This window comes from Pinus tabuliformis, chromosome J (assembly GCF_031772625.1).
Source record: "Pinus tabuliformis cultivar Carrire ecotype Pingquan chromosome J, CPIR1, whole genome shotgun sequence".
NCBI classification, from domain to species: domain Eukaryota; kingdom Viridiplantae; phylum Streptophyta; class Pinopsida; order Pinales; family Pinaceae; genus Pinus; species Pinus tabuliformis.
In genome coordinates, this window is record NC_142295.1 from 1,206,079,836 (window position 1) to 1,206,103,684 (window position 23,849).

At 35.6% G+C, this 23,849-nt stretch overlaps 1 protein-coding gene across 1 annotated transcript; it reads left to right on the forward strand.

Moving 5' to 3' along the window:
- The first annotated feature begins 972 nt into the window (after positions 1-972).
- On the forward strand, positions 973-3,142 carry LOC149231466 (hydroxyproline O-arabinosyltransferase 3-like). The gene is made up of 2 exons (XM_089376310.1): positions 973-2,307; positions 3,038-3,142. The coding sequence occupies exons 1-2, from the start codon at positions 1,894-1,896 to the stop codon at positions 3,125-3,127; spliced, it is 504 nt and encodes a 167-aa protein (XP_089232436.1). The 5' UTR covers positions 973-1,893; the 3' UTR covers positions 3,128-3,142.
- Positions 3,143-23,849: the final 20,707 nt, after the last annotated feature.

A 23,849-nucleotide genomic window follows, 5' to 3' on the forward strand; every position in this document is an offset into this window, starting at 1 on the left:
TTTTTTAAGGGGGCAGAGCTCTTTGCTGAGTCATTGTCGAATGCTAGTTGTAATTAGATGTTATTAGAGTTCAATAATCTCCCATATGGGCAGGACTATTATACAGATTTGTCTATTGGCTTTTTAAATGTAGAAGCCTGGTGCAAAATATGGACCATATCACCGTCATCTGCGTCTGTTCCAATACGGACCATATCACGTTGAGTTTGGTGGAGGAGGCATTTATTGAGTCCGAACTATTGGTACAAATCTGCATGATTATAGAAAGAGATATCTTACATATATGTAATATGGATATTATTAGCCTAAAAATACCCGTCTCTGAGAACAGGCCTCGGCTTTCCATTTTCAAGTCCTGAATGAAGTTATGAACCACGTCGAACTGTCTTTGCCGTTGCGGCTTTAACCCGGATTTGTTAAATGTTTTGTCCATAAGCGGTAAGTTCTATTTCCCCTGCAAATAGCCTAATTTGTTCGTTGCCTTACGAGGTGTTTGGGTTTGCTGGCCTTTAATTTTTATCATTAGCGGTCTGGACCTTCAGGAAGATTTGGCTTTTGTGTCGTTTTAAAGGCCATTGACTTTCTCTAGATTGTTCTCTGGATAGCATTCATCTTTCTTCCACTTTGGGATTTGTAAGCATTGATGCTTTTTTATAATTAATATTTTTTTCACCCGGTTTAGGCGTTCAAACCTGGACTTATTTCATGATGAAGGTCGTGTCTATGAACTTTTTGAATTGCGGATATTATTCGTTGTTGTCATGTGCAGTTTCGGTGACATATAGTTGTGCTTTTATACCGATTGTTTTAGATTAAGCCTTTGATCAGAGGCAGACTCTGGGTGTTTTAGTTGGGTTTCAGTGTTTATTTAAGCTATCTTCTTGACCTTATTGACTTAGGTGAAACTTTACGCCATCTGACATTGTATTTGAAGCGTTTGGTTAGGCTCTTGGAGGCAAATGCGAGGAGCTTTATGTGGCTTTGGTTAGTATTTAAGCTTTTCTTTTAATTTTGTAGTTTGTCTATCGACGGTGGTGAAAATTTAGGCATTCTGAGCCTGGCTCGCAATTAGTTATATTTTCATCCAAATTGTTATTTTAAAAAATGTTTGTTCCTCTCGGGAAATAGAAATGTAGGCCCTGTAATCAGGACTTGGTTATTAATCATTTTTTTATTTAAATTTCTTATTTTTCTTGATTTTATTGCATTAGATTGGTCTCTCTCTACATATATGCTTTTTAGCTCTCTGATTTGGATTCAATCTAGTTTACGATTTTGAATGCAACGGATTCGTCAATGTTTAATCTTAGTTTATTGAGTAAAAATTGAAATAACATTTCCCTGTTTCTTTTATATAAAGCATGTCCTTTACATTTATGCTGTTGTTTAAAAATGTGTTAATTTCGAGGGATTTCAACCAACACCGCTTTCTAAGACGAAATTTTGAGCATGCATTGAATTTTCAGCTTGTTGATTGTCAAGGAGCAACAAGGGAATCTCGTTTTTCACATGTGGTCAATGCCTGTGGTTTTTTAAAATTTTGTATGTATTTTTCAGCTGAAAATTTACATTACCATAATTTTCAGGAAACTTTCTGCAGGTGATTAAGAAAGCATTGATCTTGTTCGTTTTGTACAGATGGTAATTGTGGAACTTCAAATGAAGCTAGAAATGACTGCAAATTTTTATGGCAATGTAATTAAGGGTTCCTTTGCCAGCTAAATTTGCAATTTACCCTCTTCTCTGGGTTGTATGAATTTGCTAAACCATTCTCTTCTGGTTTCTGATATTGATTGGTAACCAAAGTAAAGGAGACAGGAAAAGAACTTAGCGGTTGATGCAGGAAGGATACTTTGGAAGGGGAAGTGTGGGCATAGCAAGGAACAAAAGAATATGGCTCGAGCTACCATCCCTTTCCTTGTGTTGGTTGCCTTTGCTCTGTTTTTTGCAACTTACAACACAGTTACCATGATTGTTCGCCACAGTAACAAATTAGGGCATTCAGATTTGGACATCATGGATGAAGTGAAAGACCACTCGTCATCTTTCATTGACCCAGTGGTAAAGATGCCTCGATTGGTGGGAGCTACTACCAAGATGCCTTTTCATGTTGCTCTGACTTCCATTGATGCTCCTTACCCAAAATGGCAGTGTCGTATAATGTACTACTGGTATAAACGGTTTAAAGATCAGCCAGGCTCTGAAATGGGAGAGTTTACTAGAGTGCTGCATTCAGGACGGCCTGACAGTCTTATGAATGAAATTCCAACTGTTGTTGTTGATCCACTTCCACCTGGATCAGATCAGGTATGATGTTGCATCTAAACTCTTTAAATCAATAATTTCTCTTGTTCAAAGATGCATTTCTTTTCCTTAGATTAGACGTCCTTTTATGTCATATTGGGTTTGGTCTGCTGGTTTGTTGGTGACAATTTTAAACATTGGTCACAATTTCCGTTTCTATGAAGCCAATTCACTCGTCCAAACACATATCTTAGTGCCAGAGTTAGATATACCTGCCACCAAGGGAACTTGTTTCTCTTATCACTTAAGTGGTCCAAGTACTTCCCCCTTTTGAACCATATCATGAATTTAGTCACATCTGTTTTGTTGTTATATTCTTTCATTCTTGCCATGCGTTATTTTGGTTTTCTTATTTCTTAAATGTGTGTTTTTGTCAGTTTCACATGATTTTCCTCGAGCCGCATATAATGGATGGAGCTACTCTTGTTCTGATGTTCTATACTATGTTTATTACCATGTGTGATTCAGGCTATCTTATACACTGAATTCATTGTTTCTGTCTATTTCTTACCAACCTTTCTGAGTCATAGCATAGATGGAACTGCAGTTCTTCTTGTATTATCTTCTTGGTTTCTTACCATCGTTGGGCTTGGTTGTCTTATGTATTGACTTGTGTGCTTGTTGGTTTCTTATTTCCTTGCTTATGCACTAAAAGGATCGGTCTGATTCAGTTAAGTATTTGAAAAAATGCTTATAATGCTGTTGATTTTTTATCTGCGGCCTGTGATTGCAGGGTTATGTTGTCTTAAACAGACCATGGGCCATTGTCCAATGGCTTCAAAAGGCTACAATTAAAGAGGAGTACGTGGAAGTTCTGCATTAATTCTAAACGGCTAAAACATTTCTAGTTGTCTCTCCTGGGTTTAGTTTTATTAGGATTGGGATTAAGTTTCCTGGTGGGTGGATATGGTTCTGAACATTATATCCTTAGCTCCTAAATCCCCTGTCCTCCCTGCTACCTCTTTGAGCAGTAGTTCTTTCTGGGTTTAGTTTTATTCGAATTGGGATTAAGTTTCTTGGTGGGTGTATATGGTTCTGAACATTATATCCTTAGCTCCTAAATCCCCTGCCCTCCCTGCTACCTCTTTGGGCAGTAGTTCTTTCTGGGTTTAGTTTTATTAGAATTGGGATTAAGTTTCTTGGTTTCTAGTTGTCTCTCCTGGGTTTAGTTTTATTAGGATTGGGATTAAGTTTCCTGGTGGGTGGATATGGTTCTGAACATTATATCCTTAGCTTCTAAATCCCCTGGCCTCCCTGCTACCTCTTTGAGCAGTAGTTATTTTTGGGTTTAGTTTTATTAGAATTGAGATTACGTTTCTTGGTGGGTGGATATGGTTCTGAACATTATATCCTTAGCTTCTAAATCCCCTGGCCTCCCTGCTACCTCTTTGAGCTGTAGTTCTTTTTGGGTTTAGTTTTATTAGAATTGAGATTACGTTTCTTGGTGGGTGTATATGGTTCTGAACATTATATCCTTAGCTCCTAAATCTCCTGCCCTCCCTGCTACCTCTTTGAGCACCTTCTCTCCCGTAACTGTGGTCATGCTGGGGTCTCAAGTGATGAATAGCTCAATCTCCCCTTGCCTGCTCCAGAGTCCAATGTTAGGCTGAGGGATCTGCTGCTGTATATGTGCAATCCACAGTGCACACCTCCTCTCCTGAAATCAGGGGAGAGATTTAAAAGGCTGAAACGGAAGCCAGGATAGAAAAAAAGGTTTATTATTGATGTTGAAGTGGATGAGGAGGTTGGAGGCTGGGTCTTTTGATACTGGCAATACCAAGACTCAGCGTACCAGAGACTTGTAGACAAAAGATATTTATTGGTAACTAAAAACTATTATGGTCAAAACCCTGGTGGAACGCTCAAAAACTCAGTAAGAGATACCACTATGTATCTATGAGATGCAAAAACAGACTAGGAAGCTTAAGGACAGGTCAACATTTTGGCCAAAATACTTGCCGACCTAGATTTCACAATTTCTAAAGAAAATGATGTTTATCTTGGTACCATTCAGGTCGACTCACCATCCAAATAGATAACTTTTCTGAATATTTTTGTTTTATCTAAAACTAGCAACAAAACTGCATATATCTATGTCATGTTTTGGTCTCTGTCTGGTTTGTTTATGTCTGTGTATGGAAGCGCTTCCCTTGTGGGCCAGTTAGTCTGTCAAAGCAAGACCGTCTGTATCCAAGTCCTTGTCTTCTGAAATATTTGTTTATATGCTTGTATCTAGGTTTATTGCTTACAGGTTTACCATTTCTCCGAAAATATTCACTGGACTGTTATGATTTCAGCTATAGTTGTTGATTTATTCCTAGGGATAATGTTATATGTTATATGTGTATGTGTAATTGTACTGGTAATTCTATTAGCATAGGATTGTTAAAGAAAACATGCATTGTCAATGCGCAGGTTACTGTATTAAGGCTCTACAGTAATTATTATTTTGCACATTAAGATCTATGGTGGTGAATTGTTTGGGCCATAAGCCTTTGATTATGGAGCAGAGTTCAAAGCAAATATGTTCTAAATTGGATGGCTATCTTATTGCATAGGACTGCTCAAAACACCTTAGCTACTCGTTGATTTTTGTGTTGTAAAATGTTGTCTTTTGCCATCTATTTTCTCTCATTTGGAAATGTTTTGGTGCTCTTTTATTCATTTAATGGTGCTCTTAGTATTGATACATTTTGCAATGTGTTTTTTGGCTTTTACAGGATTCATAAGTTTGACATTTTTGAATTGCAGGTACCCAGATGCTTACCCTTTACCAGAAACTTACACAGTGCTTTGGCTTAAGCCTTACAAATGATTTTTCATATTAGATTATCACATGCATGATAGATTTTGATATTTGAGATGTATATTTGTTTAGTTGTATCTTAGCCAGTTGACGATTGATTTGAGTTATCGGGAATTTATCCTTGGTAGGGAGGCTACTTGCTCAAATGGGTGTTCGATCGTGCCCTATGAATGAGAAAGGGCCCCTCTTCTTCCGATCGACGGGTGACCTTATCCAAAACGGGATTTCGGCGTTAGTTCGCTGGCATGAACGACAGATAGGGCTCCTCTCCCTCGTGTTTTCCCCCTTTTTTGAATGTGCATTAGTGAATTATTGATCTAAATCTGTATCTAGCCCTGTTTGAATAAAATTCTAATTTGATCTGCAGCTATTTCAACGCTGCAATGTATATCAATGTTGTAATCTTTGCTATTGGCGTGGCGGCCTGGATCGCAAATCAGCCAACTTGTTAACAGTGCCCTTCTTATATGTAATTACTAAATGAAATTAGAAATCCCATCCATTTCAATTGTCTTGCCCGATGAAGCTTGCTCTAAGAACGTGAGGCTCAAGGTGAAAAGGCTAAAGGCTGATTCCATCTGTTGGACTTGGCTTAAGGCAAAGGCATCTGTATTCTTTCAGAACGTTCAAGTTGAAAGGCAAAGGCTAGAGTTGAAAGGCAAGAGGGTAAAGGCTAGAGTTGAAAGGCAAGAGGGTAAAGGCATTGGCTTCTGGTTCTCACCTGGCTAAAGGTGAGAGGTTACAGGCTTCATCTACTCCTGATAGATTACAGGAAGGCAGAAGTTGACAGGCTCCTTCATGGGTCAAGGCTTAGAAGCTCAGTTTTAGCATCTAGTTCGGTTCTCAATGCAGGGACTTGCTGCCTCGCAACCTGCCTTGTTAATGTATACTTACCATGTTTTGTAAGAATGGATGACTCATCTAAAAATAGACTTCCTTGCTGAGGAATAACAATTCACAACCACATGAATATATATGCTTTTTAAAAACAAAATTCAAATTTAAAAATTAATATCAAATTTTATAATTAAAAAATTATTTTCGCTTTTAAATATTTTTAGAATTTTGAGAAAACACCCAAAGCACAACTCAATATAGCTAAATTTCTCATTTCAAAAGCATATACAAATAATTTCACATCACTCTCGCATAAACGCTTTTAAATGCTTACTTTAAATTTTGAAAATAATGTTGCAAATTTATATATAGCCATTATATAATTTCATACCAATGTCTAATTCTATCATTTCCGAATTCAAACATGGCCTTATTGACAACCAGTAACAACCAGTTTATTTGTCTACCCATTCTATGATTTCTTTTGAATACATGGAAACCTCGAGCCCCACTTTGAAGGGAGCCCCACTTTGAAGGAATCAAGTTATTGATGATTCCTTTTAAAATATTGAGGAATCTTTGAACAGTGATATGCATATCATATTATAATACGCTTTCAATCCAAGGAAGGGGAGCAGTCATCAGGTGCTGAAAGTTGAATAGCCATGTGTGGAATACGACGGATTTAAAAAACAATGCTTTGTTTTGTGTCATTAATTGTGGGCGTTAACGTGTGGTTTAAGTTCGTTATTTTACTAATTCCAAATGTGTCGATTATTTGGTTATTTTATAGTTTTGTTTTTAATTACCTCCGTCGACTTTATTTTCCAATTAATGTAATCTTTGACCATTGCAACGCATGGGTTATTTTTGTTATGTGGATTATATATATATATAATTAAATATTTTTATGTCCTTTTATATTAAAAGGACCATATTATATTTAATTTTTTTATTACAAATATGTTTAAGATTTAATTATAAAAAAAAAAAATTGTGGTTATTTTTAATAAAAGAGGATTTGTGACTAATATTTTTCATCTATATAAATGATTTTTATTCTAAAATTATCTTTCATATATTATTTTTCCATCATTTTTCACACATTCTAACATAAATACATTAATAATGAAAATTTTCATTCTTAATTTTCATTCTTTACTAAGACCAATAGCTTGATCTTTAAGAGATCATAGAAAAATCTTTACACATTTTCCAAAATAAATTTGAAAGATTAAACTTGTTTTTGACTACTATAATATATGACACTAACATCATGCACACATAAGGACACAAGTTTTTGTGGTGGAAACCCTTTCGAGAGAAAAACCACCTTGTTTTGGTTGTCCTACTAAATTCTTCTATTAATATGTTGAACAAATTATACATGGATTAGTTTACAACCATAAGCCGAAAGACTCGGCTTCCTTCATAGTATGCTGGCACTTATCAGTTAGGAAATTTGTTTCTCTCACGTATCTACGAAAATCTATCCACTAGAAGCCCCACGAACAATGATCCTTTCCCAACACCCATTGGACTATCCAACTCCTATTGGATGGAGAAGTTTGTTCCTTCTACTGAATATGTTGAATCATTATCTACTCTGAAGCCTTCAAGCCTTCAATTCCTCAATGTGAACTAGGTTTCATAAATGTTTCAAATTGGATTCTTAGTCTGCTTAACATGAGCAACCCAACAACACCATTGTTCTACACATAAAATATGAATCAAAATCTCTGACCCAGAGGAGGGAAATTATTCTCTTCTACTCACACCAACAATCTTCTCTCTAACAAACCATAAGCTACCAATTCTCTACCACCTGCAACACATAAAATCTGAATTTACTTCTCAATTCTATCTCTAATATTTGCATACAACACTTCGATAAAACATTACAAACCTATGTGATCAACAACTACAATCTCTACCCACTCTCAATGCCTTCACAATGGCATGCTCTCAGACTCTCAATAAGACCAACTAAATGAACTCAAAGCCTTTCTCTATTTAAAATTTTAGGAGAGGTTTAACTTAGTAAATGCTACAGGTTATGGAGCACTTGAACACTTCTTTCACATTTCTCAATCTGCCTAGATACAACTCCTTGACTTGATCAAGCCACTCTTCTCCACTAGATGATGGATATTTGCAAGTTTAACCAAATTCTAGAATCTCCCTTACCTTTTTTGACCATATACTTGAAAGTTTCAATCAAGAGCATCGCCACAATACCAAAATTAGCTGAGATGCGCAAGGAATCCAGAGAAATTCTAGCTAAATTCTCAACTTCATGCACACAACTATATGATCTCGATTGAAATCACATGGATAAGCATATCTCCATGCAGTTGGAGACCTTCAACCACATGCACTAGCTTAGATCCATGATGTTGGGGCAGAAGATGGGAGAAAACCAATCAAATTAACTCAATCTTAATCAAACTTCTTCCAGAGCTTGACAAGTCTCTGTAGGACCTCTGGAAGCCACTAGCACATCTGCGACACTTAACCAAGTCACTTCCACATCACCATCATCATCACAAGTCAAACAAGGTTGAATTGTATGCCAACCAACAAATACACTAACACCTGGGCTATTAACCTGCTCCACAACAACTTTGTCATCAATATGCATCTCTAGAACATGTCAAACATCCTCCAACACATATACAACCAACTCAAGAATCCTCCAACACTTGTATATCCTCTCCAAGCCCTATATATCATATCATTAACAAGATGACCTAACTCCTGTAGCAACAACCAACACCTATATGCAACAACATGATGAGTCAACATGATCAAGGAGGTCATCACATCTCCAACACAACTCTACTAAACATGCAACACCCCTGCATACCTGACCATAGTGGAAAAACCTCCAAAACAGTGCAACACACCACTATCCAACTCCATGCAAAAGTCATGATCATGAGGAACATGACATCCTTTGCTCACACTTTGTATGCAACACTTGCAAATCACATCTTTATGCTCGTAGACATACCAAAACCAATGCAACACATCAACCATGTGCAAGCCACATGTAACCAGAAATACAAGAGATAACCAACTCTCCTGCAACCCATGCTACCAGGTTGACATTAATTCCAACCAACAAGACATTTACAACACTACAACACACATCAATGCCAACAATATTGTGACATGTGTATTTGTTGTGTTGTACTTTGTGTATGTATATGCATTATGTTTTACACCGGGTGTAGGTGTATGTGTGGTGTTGTACACTAGGTGTAGGTGTATGTGTTATACCATGTGATGGACACGCATGTATGGGACTGTCTGGGCCCTTATTGATGATATTGAGGGTTGATGCGGTTTAGTCTCTAAATGCCCTTGTTGATAATATTAAGGATTGATGTGGTTTAGTCTTTGGATGCCCTGATTGCTAGTGTTAAGGGTTGAGGCAGTTTAGTCTCTAGATGCCATTGTTTATGATATTGAGGGTTGAGGTCGTTTAGTCTCTCGATGCACTTGTTTCTGATATTGAGGGTAGAGGTAGTTTAGTTTCTATATTCCCTTGTTGCTGATATTAAGAGAGGATGTTGTATAGTCTCCATATTCCCTTGTTTCTTTGAAGAGAAGAGAAGGCACTGGGTGCATGTTGGGTTTGGGAACTGATTTAGTGTGTAGAAGTTTGAATATAAGAGAAGGCATTGGGTGCTTCTTGGGTTTAGAAACCGATTCAGTGTGTTTATGGAAATGATAAACAACAAAGGCAAAAGAAAAGAACCATTTGAAATATAAGTATCAATATTTTATTTCAGTTTTTAATTATGCATGTGATCTATGATTTTGATTTATGATGGTTTCATGTGATCTATGATTATGATTTATGATGGTTTCATTTTGAGCTAACCAGATGTGATATGTTAAACATGATGCTTTAATCAAACAACTAGTTTGACTTGTTGTAATAGGAAGTAAACATAATTGCAAGTGTACCTTATTGACAGGATACCAACGATGTATGGTTTGAATTTATTTCAATTCCCTTTTAGTCTAATGGATATTATGTGCTTCGTACATGAAAACAAGGAAACACCTAGTTTGGGTGGTTGAAAATGGTTACAAGAATTAGCAGCAACAACAAAAGAAATTGGAACATGTAACAGTAAGCTGGTAAAACATTTAGGAGCAGGGCAATTGTGGGACACTGGTACCCAATATAATTGTGGGACACTGGTACCCAATAGTGTCCACTAATTTCCATGAGCATGCTATGACCGATATGAAGGTTTTGAGGCAAGGATATGCCTTGGGTTTTGGACCTTCCGCTGTGACGAAACCTTGCTAAGGTACTGTGTAGTAGAGAAGGGAAGGTCGAGGAATGAATGTATTTTGTTCATTAGCATTTCCAAATGGAATTAGAAGCACATTGTGAGTGTTCCCTAGAACAATGAGCCGGTAACTGTTCACTGAGGGAACAAGTAGCACAACGATTGTAACATTGGAAATTGGATGCAAGTTTGACTTTGGTAGTGGATTTTGGACTTCCTGGGAAGAAAGTGAATCCTAGTATTGCTTTGAGGGTAGAGGCATAAGCCTCTGGATTCCCTTGTTGTTGATGTAGGCATTGTATCCTTTTATTTGTTGGTTGAAGCAAATGTGCTAGTATATGTATGTGTATGTGTATATTATTGTGAATATTGTATTGAGATGGATTTATAAAGCTCCATGAACAATATGCTTATTTGATGGTTGAAGTAAATGTGCATAAGCATATGTGGTTTTTAATGTAAATGCCATAATGAGCTGTGTTATAAATCTCCAGTAAGTGGTATGTTTGTCATGTTTATCATGTTTTCAGTAGTTGGTTATTATAAATACTACATCGAGTTGTGTTATAAAGCTTGATAGGCAGTATATTTTTTTCTTCAGCAGTTTGCTGGTCATATGTGTTATTGAACACCAAGGATGGTGTTCCCCTAAGAGGGAGGGGTTTGTAACAACCCCAATTTAAGTTTCCATGTAACAAATATAATACCAAGGTCATGGGACATGTACTCCAAGCTAAATGATGGGGAAAACATCACAATGGGGGTCACTTTCGATTTATTTATGGCTAAGGAAATTGGCAAAGTCATTGGAAAAGGAACAGAGGCAATAATTGACATTTATTTGTGAGAAATAAAGGAAAATAGGAGAAAAGGAAGGTGAAGAGGCACATATTTTCATGCTAAGGAAATTAAAAGGAAAATTAAGGAAAATGAAGAAAAAGGAGACATCAATGATAAAAAGGCACCTGAGAACAAGTTCACAACTTTTTTCCCACTTTTAGAGTAGGTGTAACAAAGGAGAGAGAACGGGCACTTGGACAAGAAAGCAAGGAAAGAAAATGAATGAAAAGGATAAGAAATGGAAAGCAAAAGAAAGCAAGGAGCAGGTTCGAAGAATAAATTTAGCAGGAGGATTTTGTAGGTAACAAGTTGCATGTGTGATTTCCTTAGCTGAGGTGGGAATGCATGGTACATGAATTTCTATATTTGGCTCATTTTCTATCATTGGCATGGGGTTTTATTGGTTTGATAGTGTTTTTAGCCTTTCCTTTCCATTTCCTAGATAGCCATGGTGTGATCAATGTTGGAAACTAGGACAATACTAAGAGGGGGGTGAATCAGTATTGTAGGAATTTCACCATTTTTTTTTCTTTTACTTGTGTTAGATCACTATGACACCATAAAGTATTTATAGAAAATAAATAATCATGACAAGGAATAACCTCAACAACTCACAATGGAACATAAAGAAAAAATAAATTCTTCAAGACTTCTCTTTTATTGCTTCACAAGGCAAACTACAACTTGTTGTTACAATTCTCTGGCTACAACCAACAGGAAGCTACAACTCCCTAATTTATCAGCTACAACTGAATGGAGCTACAACCCCAACTATTTACCAACAACCACTGGAAGGAGCACCAACCCTTAATTTGCAAGCTACAATTTTCTAGACACTCAATGGTTCATCTTTCATCCATTTTCATACTAGAAACACTGACTTCCAATTCAACCTTCAAAATTAAACAATTTCTTCAATCACCAACATCTTCAACAATCTCTGATTACTCAGAAAAAACCAAGCTCTATACACCAGTAGCATCAACCCCGATTACCAATGCATTCTATGCATCTCTGAAACACCTTTCAGATACCAAGATTGGTCTCTGTTTCACCCTTGATGCATACCACCATCATGCATCATGTTGCACCAACAACTCTCATAGACGCTCTGCAACACTTTTCTGATCTTTCACAATTTGTTGCACTGATCCATCACTCCGTGACTTGAATTTTTCTTTTAAATAATTATGGACTGATATTTTTGGCTTCAATCTTTGGTTAGCCATTTCATTGATCTACTTCCTGGTTTTCTTATTTTTGCCTTTGTTTTGTTCATAAATTTTCCTCCAAACTTGTTCTTTAAGTATTCTTTTTCTCTTCACCTGTTACTTCAATAATTTCAGAATAAAACTATTTTTTTCCTCAATTCTGATGGGTTACAGGTTTTAGTGAGGTTTTTCTAAATTTGGTGAACCTCTAGTTTTACTAGAATTTCCAAATATGCCTCTTAACTATTGTTCTACTACTGGAACTCCAAGTGTTATTTTTAGTGCCAAATTGAGCTTCCAACTTTTGTTATGTTTGGATTAATTGCCAAACTTCAAGTTTTGTTGAACTAAAGCTACCGACTCAATTGTCCACGCAAGTGTATTACATCATCACTCATTCCAAACATAGTTGTTGATTCATTCATGCCAAAGCCCAAAGGATTTGCTAACAATCATTGTTGCAAAAATAGTTGTCAACTTATTCGTCATGCCTAAGCACTTTTCTATAGGCACAAATTCCTTTGTGGCCCTTTTTAATTTCTAGAAGAAATTGCTTCCAAAACTGACTAATTTTCCCTCTAACCCCTTTTTCTCTGGAACCTTTTGATTTTCACAATAGGACCGATACTTGCGACCATGGGATAAGTCTTTAGGTGTTAAGCCCATTTAAAGGCTTATCAGGGGCCTATTTCCCTTTATAATTTCTATACACCCTTGATCTTATTTGTTCGTGAAATCACCAAACAAAGGTTCCAATTTCTGTAGCTCCTTTACTTAACGCTTTCACGAAATACAATTCCTAAAAGGTTATGGGGTTCTAGGTTTCTAGGGGCAACCCACAGTTCCACGTGTTGTCCTATTACAGACCTCCACTTTTCAGCCCCACTATTATCTTAGCTCCTTGATATCCCATATATATTTTTAATAAAGTTACGTACTTCCAACCTTCCAGTTTTTCTCTCCTATTGTTCCCTGCTCCCCGCACCCCGACACTTTCTAATAATTCAAATTCTAAAAAGTTACGAGATTTCAGGTTTCTGGGCCTTCAAGGCCTCTGAGCTTCTGATCCTACTGCGCCACTCTAATATTTGTTACGGGGTTCTGGGATTTTGGTATTTCGGGCTTACTTCTACTACCCTGGCTCAATGTTGTTATGGGCTTCCAAGGTTTTGAGGTTCCAGGATTCTGCTCATCTTTGACTTTTGTAGGCCCAACTTTGATTGCCTCTATATTTTGATCTAGGAGGCCATTTGTAAACTTATTTATACTATTGGAAAGATATTTAAGAGATATTTCTATTTGAGTGGCTCCGATGTAGTCTTTGATCTCATTTTCTACCTAAAAAATGGCTTCAAACTCTCTACTATTCCTTGCACCGTGACCCTTCTTCTTGTGCCCAAAACCATCTCTTCTAGGACATCTCGTTGACACTTGTACCACCTATTTGCATCTATTGAAAACATATTTCCAACCATTTTCTTAATGGATGCCCTGTTTCCATCAATGAATATCCTTTTGCCATCAATGACAACATATTTCCAACAATGGGATTTATTTATTGGTTGAGCTTTAGATTGCCGGAAGGTTTTGCAACCAGGTGAGGTGGTCTCATGAAAATTCCCAAGGTTTGGGGGTGGAGATGGTTTTCCCTAGGAAGCCCTCGACAGGCGGGTGGAGACATGCAAATTCCTTAAGGTATGGTGAAAAATTGTGATGTCTTGACCAGTTTTGGGGAGATTGTAGTAGTTTGATGGAGGAGGTGGCTTAACCTATAGATTCCCTTGGTTGATTATGTTTTGTTTTATCCCATGAGATCCGACATTCATTCTTGTAATATGGCACGAGGGTGATTGGCTGAAAGAAAGATCCAGTTTAGCCCAATCTATGGTCGGGTGGTATGTGGAAGTCCCTAACCCTGACTTGGTTAGCTTTTGCATAATTTGATAAGATCTATTTTCCTATTTTGATATGTAACCACTTTTACTTGTTATTATTTGTATTCTATGGTTGGCTTGTGATGATTAATATCCTGGTTGTTTGTTAGCTATAAACATGGTCTTATGATGTTCTCTAGTTATGGCTCTTATTCATGATTTGATAAGTATTTGAATGGTTGATTGTTATCAAACCAGCTCACAAAAAGATAGAAAAGATAGATCAATGACTTAGAAACCAGTCTCTTCGAGGGGGCAACCTCCTTTACATTACACAAATGAACAATTCTTGGATGATCCAAATGATAAGACCTCCTTTCTATATATAGGAGTCTAAGGGGTCATAATGTAATCAGAGCTGACATAACAATAATAATGTAAGGGCACAACAATAACAATATTACGCTTCTATGGGGCACAATAATAATAATATGGGAACTAAATGGGCACAAAAATATAATAAGGGGGTTGCACTAATAACAATAAGGGGCTACACTAATAACAATAAGGGGTTACACTAGTAGTATAGGGACCTAACATGCCCCTCTCCTTCAAAAAGTGTTGTCCTCAACACTTGAGTAGTTCTATATGCTTCTGTATAAAATTTTCATCCTTCCATGTGGAATCTTTAGCGGGTAAGTTCTTCCACTTGATGAGATACTCTAAAATTAATCAATTTCATAGCTGTCAACTTCTCGGTTCTATGACTTCTTCAGGTTCCAATATGATTTTTCCTTCCTTGTCAAGTTCTGGAAATATTGTTGAACTGGGATCTTCTACAACTTTTGAATGAGTTCCCACCCTGCTTCATCATTCTTCCATTCATCCTTTGCTTCGTTTATCAAATTTGGTTCGATAATAGAAATGACGCAAAACAATACTTCCACATCCTCATCCTTTCTTGAGAGTGCATTTGCAACAACATTTTTCTTCCCTTTTTTGTAGATGATTTCAAAGTCATGACCCAACATATTTGTGACCTATTTTTTTCTGTTCTTTTGAAGATAATCTTTGTTTTCAAAAGTATTTAAGACTACCATGACCGTTTTTACCTTGAAGTGTCTTCCTATTAGGTAAGGTCACCATTTCTTAAGTACATGTAGTATTGCCAACATTTCCTTCTCATAAATAGCTTGCTTCAGGTAAATTTGATTGTATGGATATAGCTGTAAAAATACCCAATTGCCTACATCAAAACTTCTTTCATTGCAATGTTGATCTGCTTGTTGTTTCATTTGATTCTACACCAAAGTGGCGTTATCCTTTAAAAGTTGGAGAACTTGTTGTTGATGCTTGATGTGATCTTTAACTGCTTGAACCTTTTTCTTCTTGATATGTCCTTCTATCTCGAGAGTTTGAGGAATGGTAATTTCTGCCAATGCATTACAAGATATGGTCGGATTCATTTCTTGATGCTTGATGTGATCTTTCACTTCTTGAACATTTTTCTTCTTGATATGTCCTTCTATCTTGAGAGTTTGAGGAGTGGTAATTCTTGTCAATGCTTTACAAAATATGGTCGGATTCATTTCTTCTTTATATGGGGTTGGTTCCTGGTGTATATCCTCTTCTTTTGACGTTTATTGATCCTTTTCTTCCTCCTCTTCACAATCAATGTAAAATAATTTCTTCTCAGCACACTTATGACCTTTAATGTATTTGTTATCACAATTGTAACAAAGCACTTTTGTTCTTTTTTCTTCCAATTGTTGTGGTGTCAACCTTGTACGTTGTGGAAGGCTAGGAGAAACAACACTTCCATCTTTATAGTTGTAAGGGGTAGACTTCCTTGTTGCCATAATTTTTCTTTCCACTTTTCTTGCCAACCTGAATGCATTCTCCAATGAATCAGGTTCCTAAAGATGAACCTCATGTTGAATGTTATCCTTTAAAGTCCCTATGGAGACAACCATCCTCTACTTCTCTGGAATATCATTTTCCCTTATATTCAATTTTTGAAAGTCCTCAATGTGCTCTACCATTGAACATTTTTGTTTGATATTTATCGTGGATAAAGAAGGTGTTTCTCTTTGTATCCCCATAATGTGCTATCATTTCCTCCGTGAAAATTGACCACTTAACAAGTGGTTTATGAGAACAAAGCCCTTTATACCATAAAAATTGATCTGGTTCTAAATATGAAGATGCAATACGTACCTTTTGTAACAGTTGCACCTCATGTAGATCAAAATATTGCTCCATCTGTAGTATCCAATTTACCGGATCATTTCCATCAAACTTCCTCATATCGCCTTTTCTTGATTTTAGGAGCTATATATTGAAACAATTGTAACTCTGCAGTTTTAGATCTCCAAGTTCTAAAATCGTGTCCTGTAGTAGCCCTTTGAGTCCTCTTTCTAACGCCACAAGTTTGATCAAGATTTGATTTTTCAAGGAAGGGTTATGTGAAATATCCCACTATGACCTGATTATAGACTAATTTAGTAGAACGAACTTGTACGAAGAGCCACGTGTCACTTTTTGAGCCTTAGGACCTAAAGCCAATACACAAAAAACTATAGTTCGTCCCCTTTCTGTAACTTCTTACGAAATTTCAATATGATGCTCAAAGAAAAATTTATGACGATTTTCCCAAGGTCACATATTTGGGATGTATTTCGGGAGCCTGCAGAAACCCTAAATGTCTTAGACTATATCTCTAAAAATATAGAAAAACAAGATCTGAAATTCGGGCTTGAGATTCACCAAGTTTTTGGCTCGAATGATTTTTAATTTCAGAATCTACAACTTCGTAGAAACAAATTATAGTGAAAATTCCACGATGACCTGTTTGAGATGGAATTCTGGAGCTTGCAAAAACCCTAAATTCTTTAGATCATATTGCCGCAAATATAGCGAGAAAAGATTTGAAATTTGGACCCGAGGTTCAAAACGATTTCTTCTCAAATGTTTTTTTTTTTTTTTTATCGTCTGAAATGGAGTAGAAAAAAATTATAGCGAAAATGCCATGAAGACCTGTTTGGAGCAGCGAAACCCTAGAATCCAAAGCTCTGATACCAAATGTTATGAAACCAGTTCACAAAAAAGATAGAAAAGATAGATCAATGACTTAGAAACCAGCCTGTTCGAGGGGGAAACCTCCTTTACATTACACAAATGAACAATTATTGGATGCTACAAATGGAAAGACCTCCTTTCTATATATAGGAGTCTAAGGGGTCATAATGTAATCAGAGCTGACATAACAATAATGATGTAAGGGCACAACAATAACAATATTGGGCTTCTATGGGGCACAATAATAAAAATATGGGGACCACATGGGCACGACAATTTAATAAGGGGGTTGCACTAATAACAATAAGGGGTTACACTAGTAGTATATGGACCTAACATTGATAAATGCATGGGCTAATAGGTGTTGTTGCAGCTACTTGAGAGGGCATTAGACCTTCTTGGTGATTTCTAGATGAAGTTCAGAGACTTAAGATAATATATACATTCATGACCTATAGCTTCTATGTTTGTCATATGTTTGATAGAATTTCTGTCATGGCTAGGCATGGTTAGGTCAAGTTCTTGTTCAAGTTCTGAATGATTAGCATTGATAAAATCTTAATTACGATTATGAAAGTTACATCAAGTTATGGGAAGTGGTCTTTAGACTAGCTTAAAAAGAGGCTCATACCACATAACCGTAGGCATAAAACTGGAGTTGTTTGGCCATAACCACTTGGAGGTGAGCCCATGAGTGCAGTTATAGCCTCATAACCACATGGAACCAGTATCAAGGGTGTGGTTGTGGGTCTAGGTTAGTGAAAATGTATCTAGCTTAGGGATTGTTTACCTGGGGTGGGTTTTTAGCTCCTGGGTAGTCTGTAGCCCCTGAGAAAGGTCAATAAGTCTCAGTTGTAGGCCCCACTTCCTTAAGTGGAACTAAGAGGTCGGGTCATGTCATAGTAGCACCCAGCTTCATATTTACCTGGAGGGCTTTTAAAAGTGGGTAAATGTAGAGTGGCGTCATTACAACAAATCATTTGTAATTATATAATGTGGATGACTTGATTACGTAGTCATAAGGGAAGCAGGAAACAAAGAACATTTATAATATGAGAATTTTGATTACTCAATTAAGTAATGATGAAGGAAACAAGAAACACAAAGTGATTTCTTTATTGAAAGGAAAGTGTAGGAATGCAGGTACTTGCATCATCTATTATCTAATGCGAACCAATTTATTAAGAGTCGTCTTTTTAAAAAAAGAGATGATGTTAGGGAGATATCTACTAAATAAACAAATCATCATCTCTACTTTTTAATAAATAAAGTATCTTCCCTACCTTTTCTTCTTGTCTTAAAAGGAGAAATTTATTGGAATGCCAATAGAAACCAGAGAAATAGCTTTGTACATATGTATACACTATTGTGCTTATAATGGAAACCAATATATGAAGTCACTAAATTGATTCCAATCTATGAAGTCACTATGTGGATATCACCATTTTGACCAAAATATATTAATCAAATGAACCTTTCAAGGTCAAATTCCATCTATAGATACAATTTTCTAAATGGAAATGATTCTAATTAACATTTTCAAAATGTTTTTATCTTGTATTCAAAGAAAGTAGCTCTCATGAAGTTAAAGATATGTTTGAACATGCGTATTTTTACAACTAGTTTTTTTATGGATTAAATTGAACATTAGTCTAAACATACTTTCAAAAGTAATATGCTTTTGTCCACTTTAGATTCAGAGGGATTGGAAGATCATTTTTATGTTGTGTTTCGAGTGATAAAGTTATCAAATATGTGTTTTGGAAGGATGTTGCATTTTCATAATTATAATTCTCTAATATGTTAATTTGAGAGTTACGGGGATAAGGTTAATAGAGGAAAGAGTTATGTCTAAGGTTACTAACACATTCACATTAATACATGTAGTTGATATATGTCAATAGGCGTATATCAAACACATGCACAACCACATCAGTAAATTGGTTGATATATGTAGATAGGTGTATATCAACCACATTAATAATTATTAGGTGTGTGGCAAGGATTTAATATTAACATTATTTATTATATAATTATAATAATTATATAAATAAGCATAATTTAAGCAACTTGGAGGAAAGAAGATAGAGCAATATGGTTGAATAGTGGTTATGAAAATACAATTTTTTTTAGTAGTTTGCTAAGGGTCATTGAGCGCACGATACTATTTGGTATTTGCATGATCTAAAAGGTGGTAGAGCTGCACCATTTGAAGATCTCGCAAATTTGGACAAAAACCAGTTCAGTAATCTGTATAATACTAATAATAAAGTGACCATTGTTGAAGTTATCTCCTCAGCTCAATATTCCCCTAGGTTCCCAGGCGATGAGGACAACTAGTGCTTAATGAAACCAATGTCTGACGTTGAATTACAAAAGGTCCTCCATAGTTTTCAGAAGGATAAAATCCTTGGACCTAATGGATGTTTAGTAGAATTCTTCACTAGGATTTATGATATTATGGGGGGAGATCTTTTAATGGTTGTTGAGGACTCTAGCAGGGAAAATTTTAGGAGCTAATATTCAGAAGTGGGCTATTTTTCCATGTTTTTTCCAAAAAAAAGATTTGTTAATTTCCATGTTTTTATAAAAGTGTTGTACTCAAATTTTATAGAATAAAATAAATTTACGTTAAAATTATACATAATTTTATATAGACACCATATAAAATTATTATAAAATTGAATATTTAAAAAAAATATCACCGAACCTTTTACAGATTCTAAATCAGAGACTAGTGAGATTCACCAAGAATTTTAAAATTTAAGATAAATTTTCATGCTTAAATTTTTCCGTGGAATCTAGGAAATACAGCACAATGCTTGAATATTTTAACTCTACCTTTATTTTCCTCATCCCTAAAATAGATTTTTCACACTCTAATGGTTTCAGACCCATATTACTATGCAAGTGCATTTACAAGGTCATAACAAGAACAATAGGAAATAAGCTAAAGCTGATTCTATCAAACAATGTATCCAAAGAATAATTTTCCTTTTTGGAAGGTAAACAGATTCATGAGGCAATATGGGTTTCTTAGGAATGGTTTCATAGTTTAAAAGCCAAGAAAATAAAAGGCTTAGCCATTAAAATTAACCATTCCAAATCATATGATAGAGTCATCTAGATCTATATTAGATTTTTATTGGCCCATTTTGGATTTGAAGTTCCTTTCACTAACTGGGTTATGAGTTACATAACCACTATATCATTTGCATCACTCCTCAATGAGTCAACATCATATTTCTTCCATGTTCAATGAGGTTTAAAGTAAACCTATCCGCTTCCTCCCCTATTATTCGTATTTGTGACTGAGGGCCTTAGTAGACTGTTAGCTAAAAAAAAAGTAGGGTTGACTTAAAGGGTGCTATTGTAGCTAATGATTTAATGATAACACATCTATTTGTTGTGGATGATATCCTATTATTCTACGATGGTTCAAGGAATTATATAAAAACCATTAAAGGGGCTTTCTCAACTTTTTAAAAAACTATAATCATGCAAATAAATTTTCATAAATCTACTCTCTTCTCTCTCAGCCTTTCCAAGGATGAGTGTATAATTGCTCAAATTCATTTTCCTTTTCACACTAAATTTTTTTATGAAGGTTTAAAGTACCTTGGGTTCCACTTGAAACCCAATGACTATAAAAAGGTAGACTATAATAGTTAACAACAAAAATTGAAAAGAGATTAAAGGCACGGAGTTTCAAATGGATGTCTAGAGTTCATAGATTGTTTCTCATAGAATCAGTCCTAGAAGTTATTCCATTTTTTTCAATGTCCTTATTGTGGATCACAAATGGAATTCTGAATTATGTTCCCAAGAAATGTTGTCAAATTTTATGGTTGGGGTCAAAATATGGATGGGTTTCCCTTTGGATAAAATGGGACACAATTCCTTTGTGAAAGATGTGGGGATGGTGGGGTCTTAAAAACCTTCACTTGTTCACAAAGGCACTAGAAACAAAAGTTTGTTGGAGGTAGATATCCATTGATAGTATATGGACATATGTTGTATGCAAGAAGCATATCCACCCCTATACTCTTGAAGAATGGATACAATCCTCGAACAAGTATAGGCTTAATATATCGGTCACATGGAAAGCATTTTTAACATATTTTTAGTGGTTGAATAAGGTTTGGCTTAGAAATTTGGGAATGGTGAAAAGGTGAGGATTTGTATTGTTCCTTGGGTGGGATGTAGAGAAAAATTTCTCCTCCCTCAAGAATTTGTGAAATATCTAAATACAAATGGGAATATTACCTTGAACTAAGTGGTTGATAATGCTCATACTTCTATTTGGGCTTAGGGATGGTCTGCTGCCATCTAGCTAAACTTTCCAATGGAAAACACAAGATAATGGATAAATTATATTGTTTCTCTCAATATATCCCATGTTATCCTCAAAGATAGGGGAGATTATTTATGTTGGGTGCATTCTCCTTTTTTATAATTTTTGCCAAAATTGGGTTATATGTTTATAATTGATGTTAGGAGACCTAGAGAGCTAGCTTGGTGGTGGAGAAAATTATGGAATATTTGATTCCCAGCTAAAGCATGATTGTTTAAGTGGTGCATCTTGGAAAATAAGGTTCCTAGAGGAGACAATTTAAAAAGAAGATGCACTACTAGGCCATGTTGGTGTGTCATATGAAAAATGCTAAGGACACAATGGATCACCTCTTTCCTTACTATCCTTTCACCTTGGGAGTATATAACACTATTCGAGACTACTTGGGATTAACTTCTAATTGGAAGGGACATGCATCTTACAAAGATTCTTGGAATTAGTGGTGGGAAAAAGAAAATCCTAAAACGAATAAGAGTGTACCACAAGTTATTAGCTGGGGAATATGGATCTCCAATACTAACGAGATATTTCAAGACAATCCTACCACTCTTGACAGGGTTCCTACACAGGTCATTGCTAATTTTCTCCACTTTCTGATGTTAAGGGAGCGCACCATCCTTACAACATCATAGTTGAAGTTGTAGACCATTCTTACCCCTGTTAATTCTTTGATGGGGAATCACTTGTTGGGGGTGAATATGGGGCAAAGAGGGTATTATATAATCAAGAAAATCATTGTTTAGGCTTCATATTGGGTTGCGCAGAGGAAAAAATAATTATGTTGAGTTATTGATCCTCAAGCTTGTCCTCTTGTTTGCTATAAAAAAGGGATGTCAAAAGTTGCACATTTTTGGTGACTCAAAGATGGCTACAAATTGGTTTAATGAGATTAGAATATTTCACATGCACACATTATACTTTCTACTTGAAGGGATCTTACAATTAAAGCATGATTTTGATTCGATTTCATGTTTCCATATTTACAGGGAATGAAACTCCAGTGTGGACACATTATCTAAAGTAGGCACTATGAAAATTTTGGGGACTTGGAAGATCCTCAAGTATATAATAAAAACATCTTTGAATATTATCGTAGGCCTTTCATAGAGGGCCTACAGATGGACATATAACCTGACTGGATACAATTTTTTCCTTTTTTGTTCTCTTAGATCAAATTCCCAAGTGCCTGGGAGGATACATTAGTATTTTCTAGTTATATTTTACATGTATCTATGCTTATAAACATATATTCTGGACATGATAATGGTTTCATATAGTCCTATTTTTTAAATTTCCTTTTGGATAGGTATTTAGCCCAATTTTTAATGCACTATAATGCATATACATAATGCAATTTTCTTATCTATTAGTGAAAACTAAAAAAATTTCCTCTGAAAATAGAGATAAGTTAACTAGTCAACTAAGTGAGTAACTTTCAATTAACATTAAAACCCTAGGGTGCATGTTAATGTTAATATCATTAATATTGTTAAAACACCATGAACGCTCCACTATATATTATAAAACCTATATTATAAACCTTATATATTAAACACCCTATATTATAAACCCTAATATTAAACCCAATATTATAAACCCAGCATTAAGCCCTAAGATTGTTGAGAAATGGCAACAAGAAATTCCAGTTTAATTTGTCCTTGAATTAAACTGTGAATTAAAATAGAATTATTTTCTCATAGCAATTTGAAAATAATTAATTAAGTTTAATTAACTAAATTAATTTAGGAAATTCGAATTGGAAGTCTTTTAGAAGACATGTAGATGCTCTCCCTAACTTATAGGAGTTAAGGATGAGTTGTAATTAGTTACCTCAGTTTATTGAGTGAAGCCTAGTTAAATTAGTTCCATTTAGTTTCAGGAACTAATAGTGAGCAAACAGTCGGTTGGGACACTAGTGACCTAATTAGTGCTACTCTAGTTAACTGAAGATTCCACCATCAGAAACTCATGCATGTTGATTCTGAAAAATACCCAGTTGAGACTAGAGTGCAGGGATAGTGTACTATTTGTTTTAGATTTTTTCTGAGTTGCAGTGATAGTGCATGGAATCAAGAAATGATCCTTGAGGGATTGCGCTATTTTTAGAGGTTTTATTTCCCTTTAAATACAAGCTATCCTTCATAGAAATTACACATTGGAATAGAGATTTGGAGAGCTTGTGAATTGTATGAGATTTGGCCTTGAGCTTGCTTATGACTTGGAGATTGAATTTGT

Coding starts and splice junctions, on each gene's coding strand:
- LOC149231466 (XM_089376310.1), top strand. CDS start 1,894: ATGGCTCGAGCTACCATCCCTTTCCTTGTGTTGGTTGCCTTTGCTCTG. Junction 2,308..3,037: donor TTCCACCTGGATCAGATCAG/GTATGATGTTGC, acceptor CTGTGATTGCAG/GGTTATGTTGTCTTAAACAG.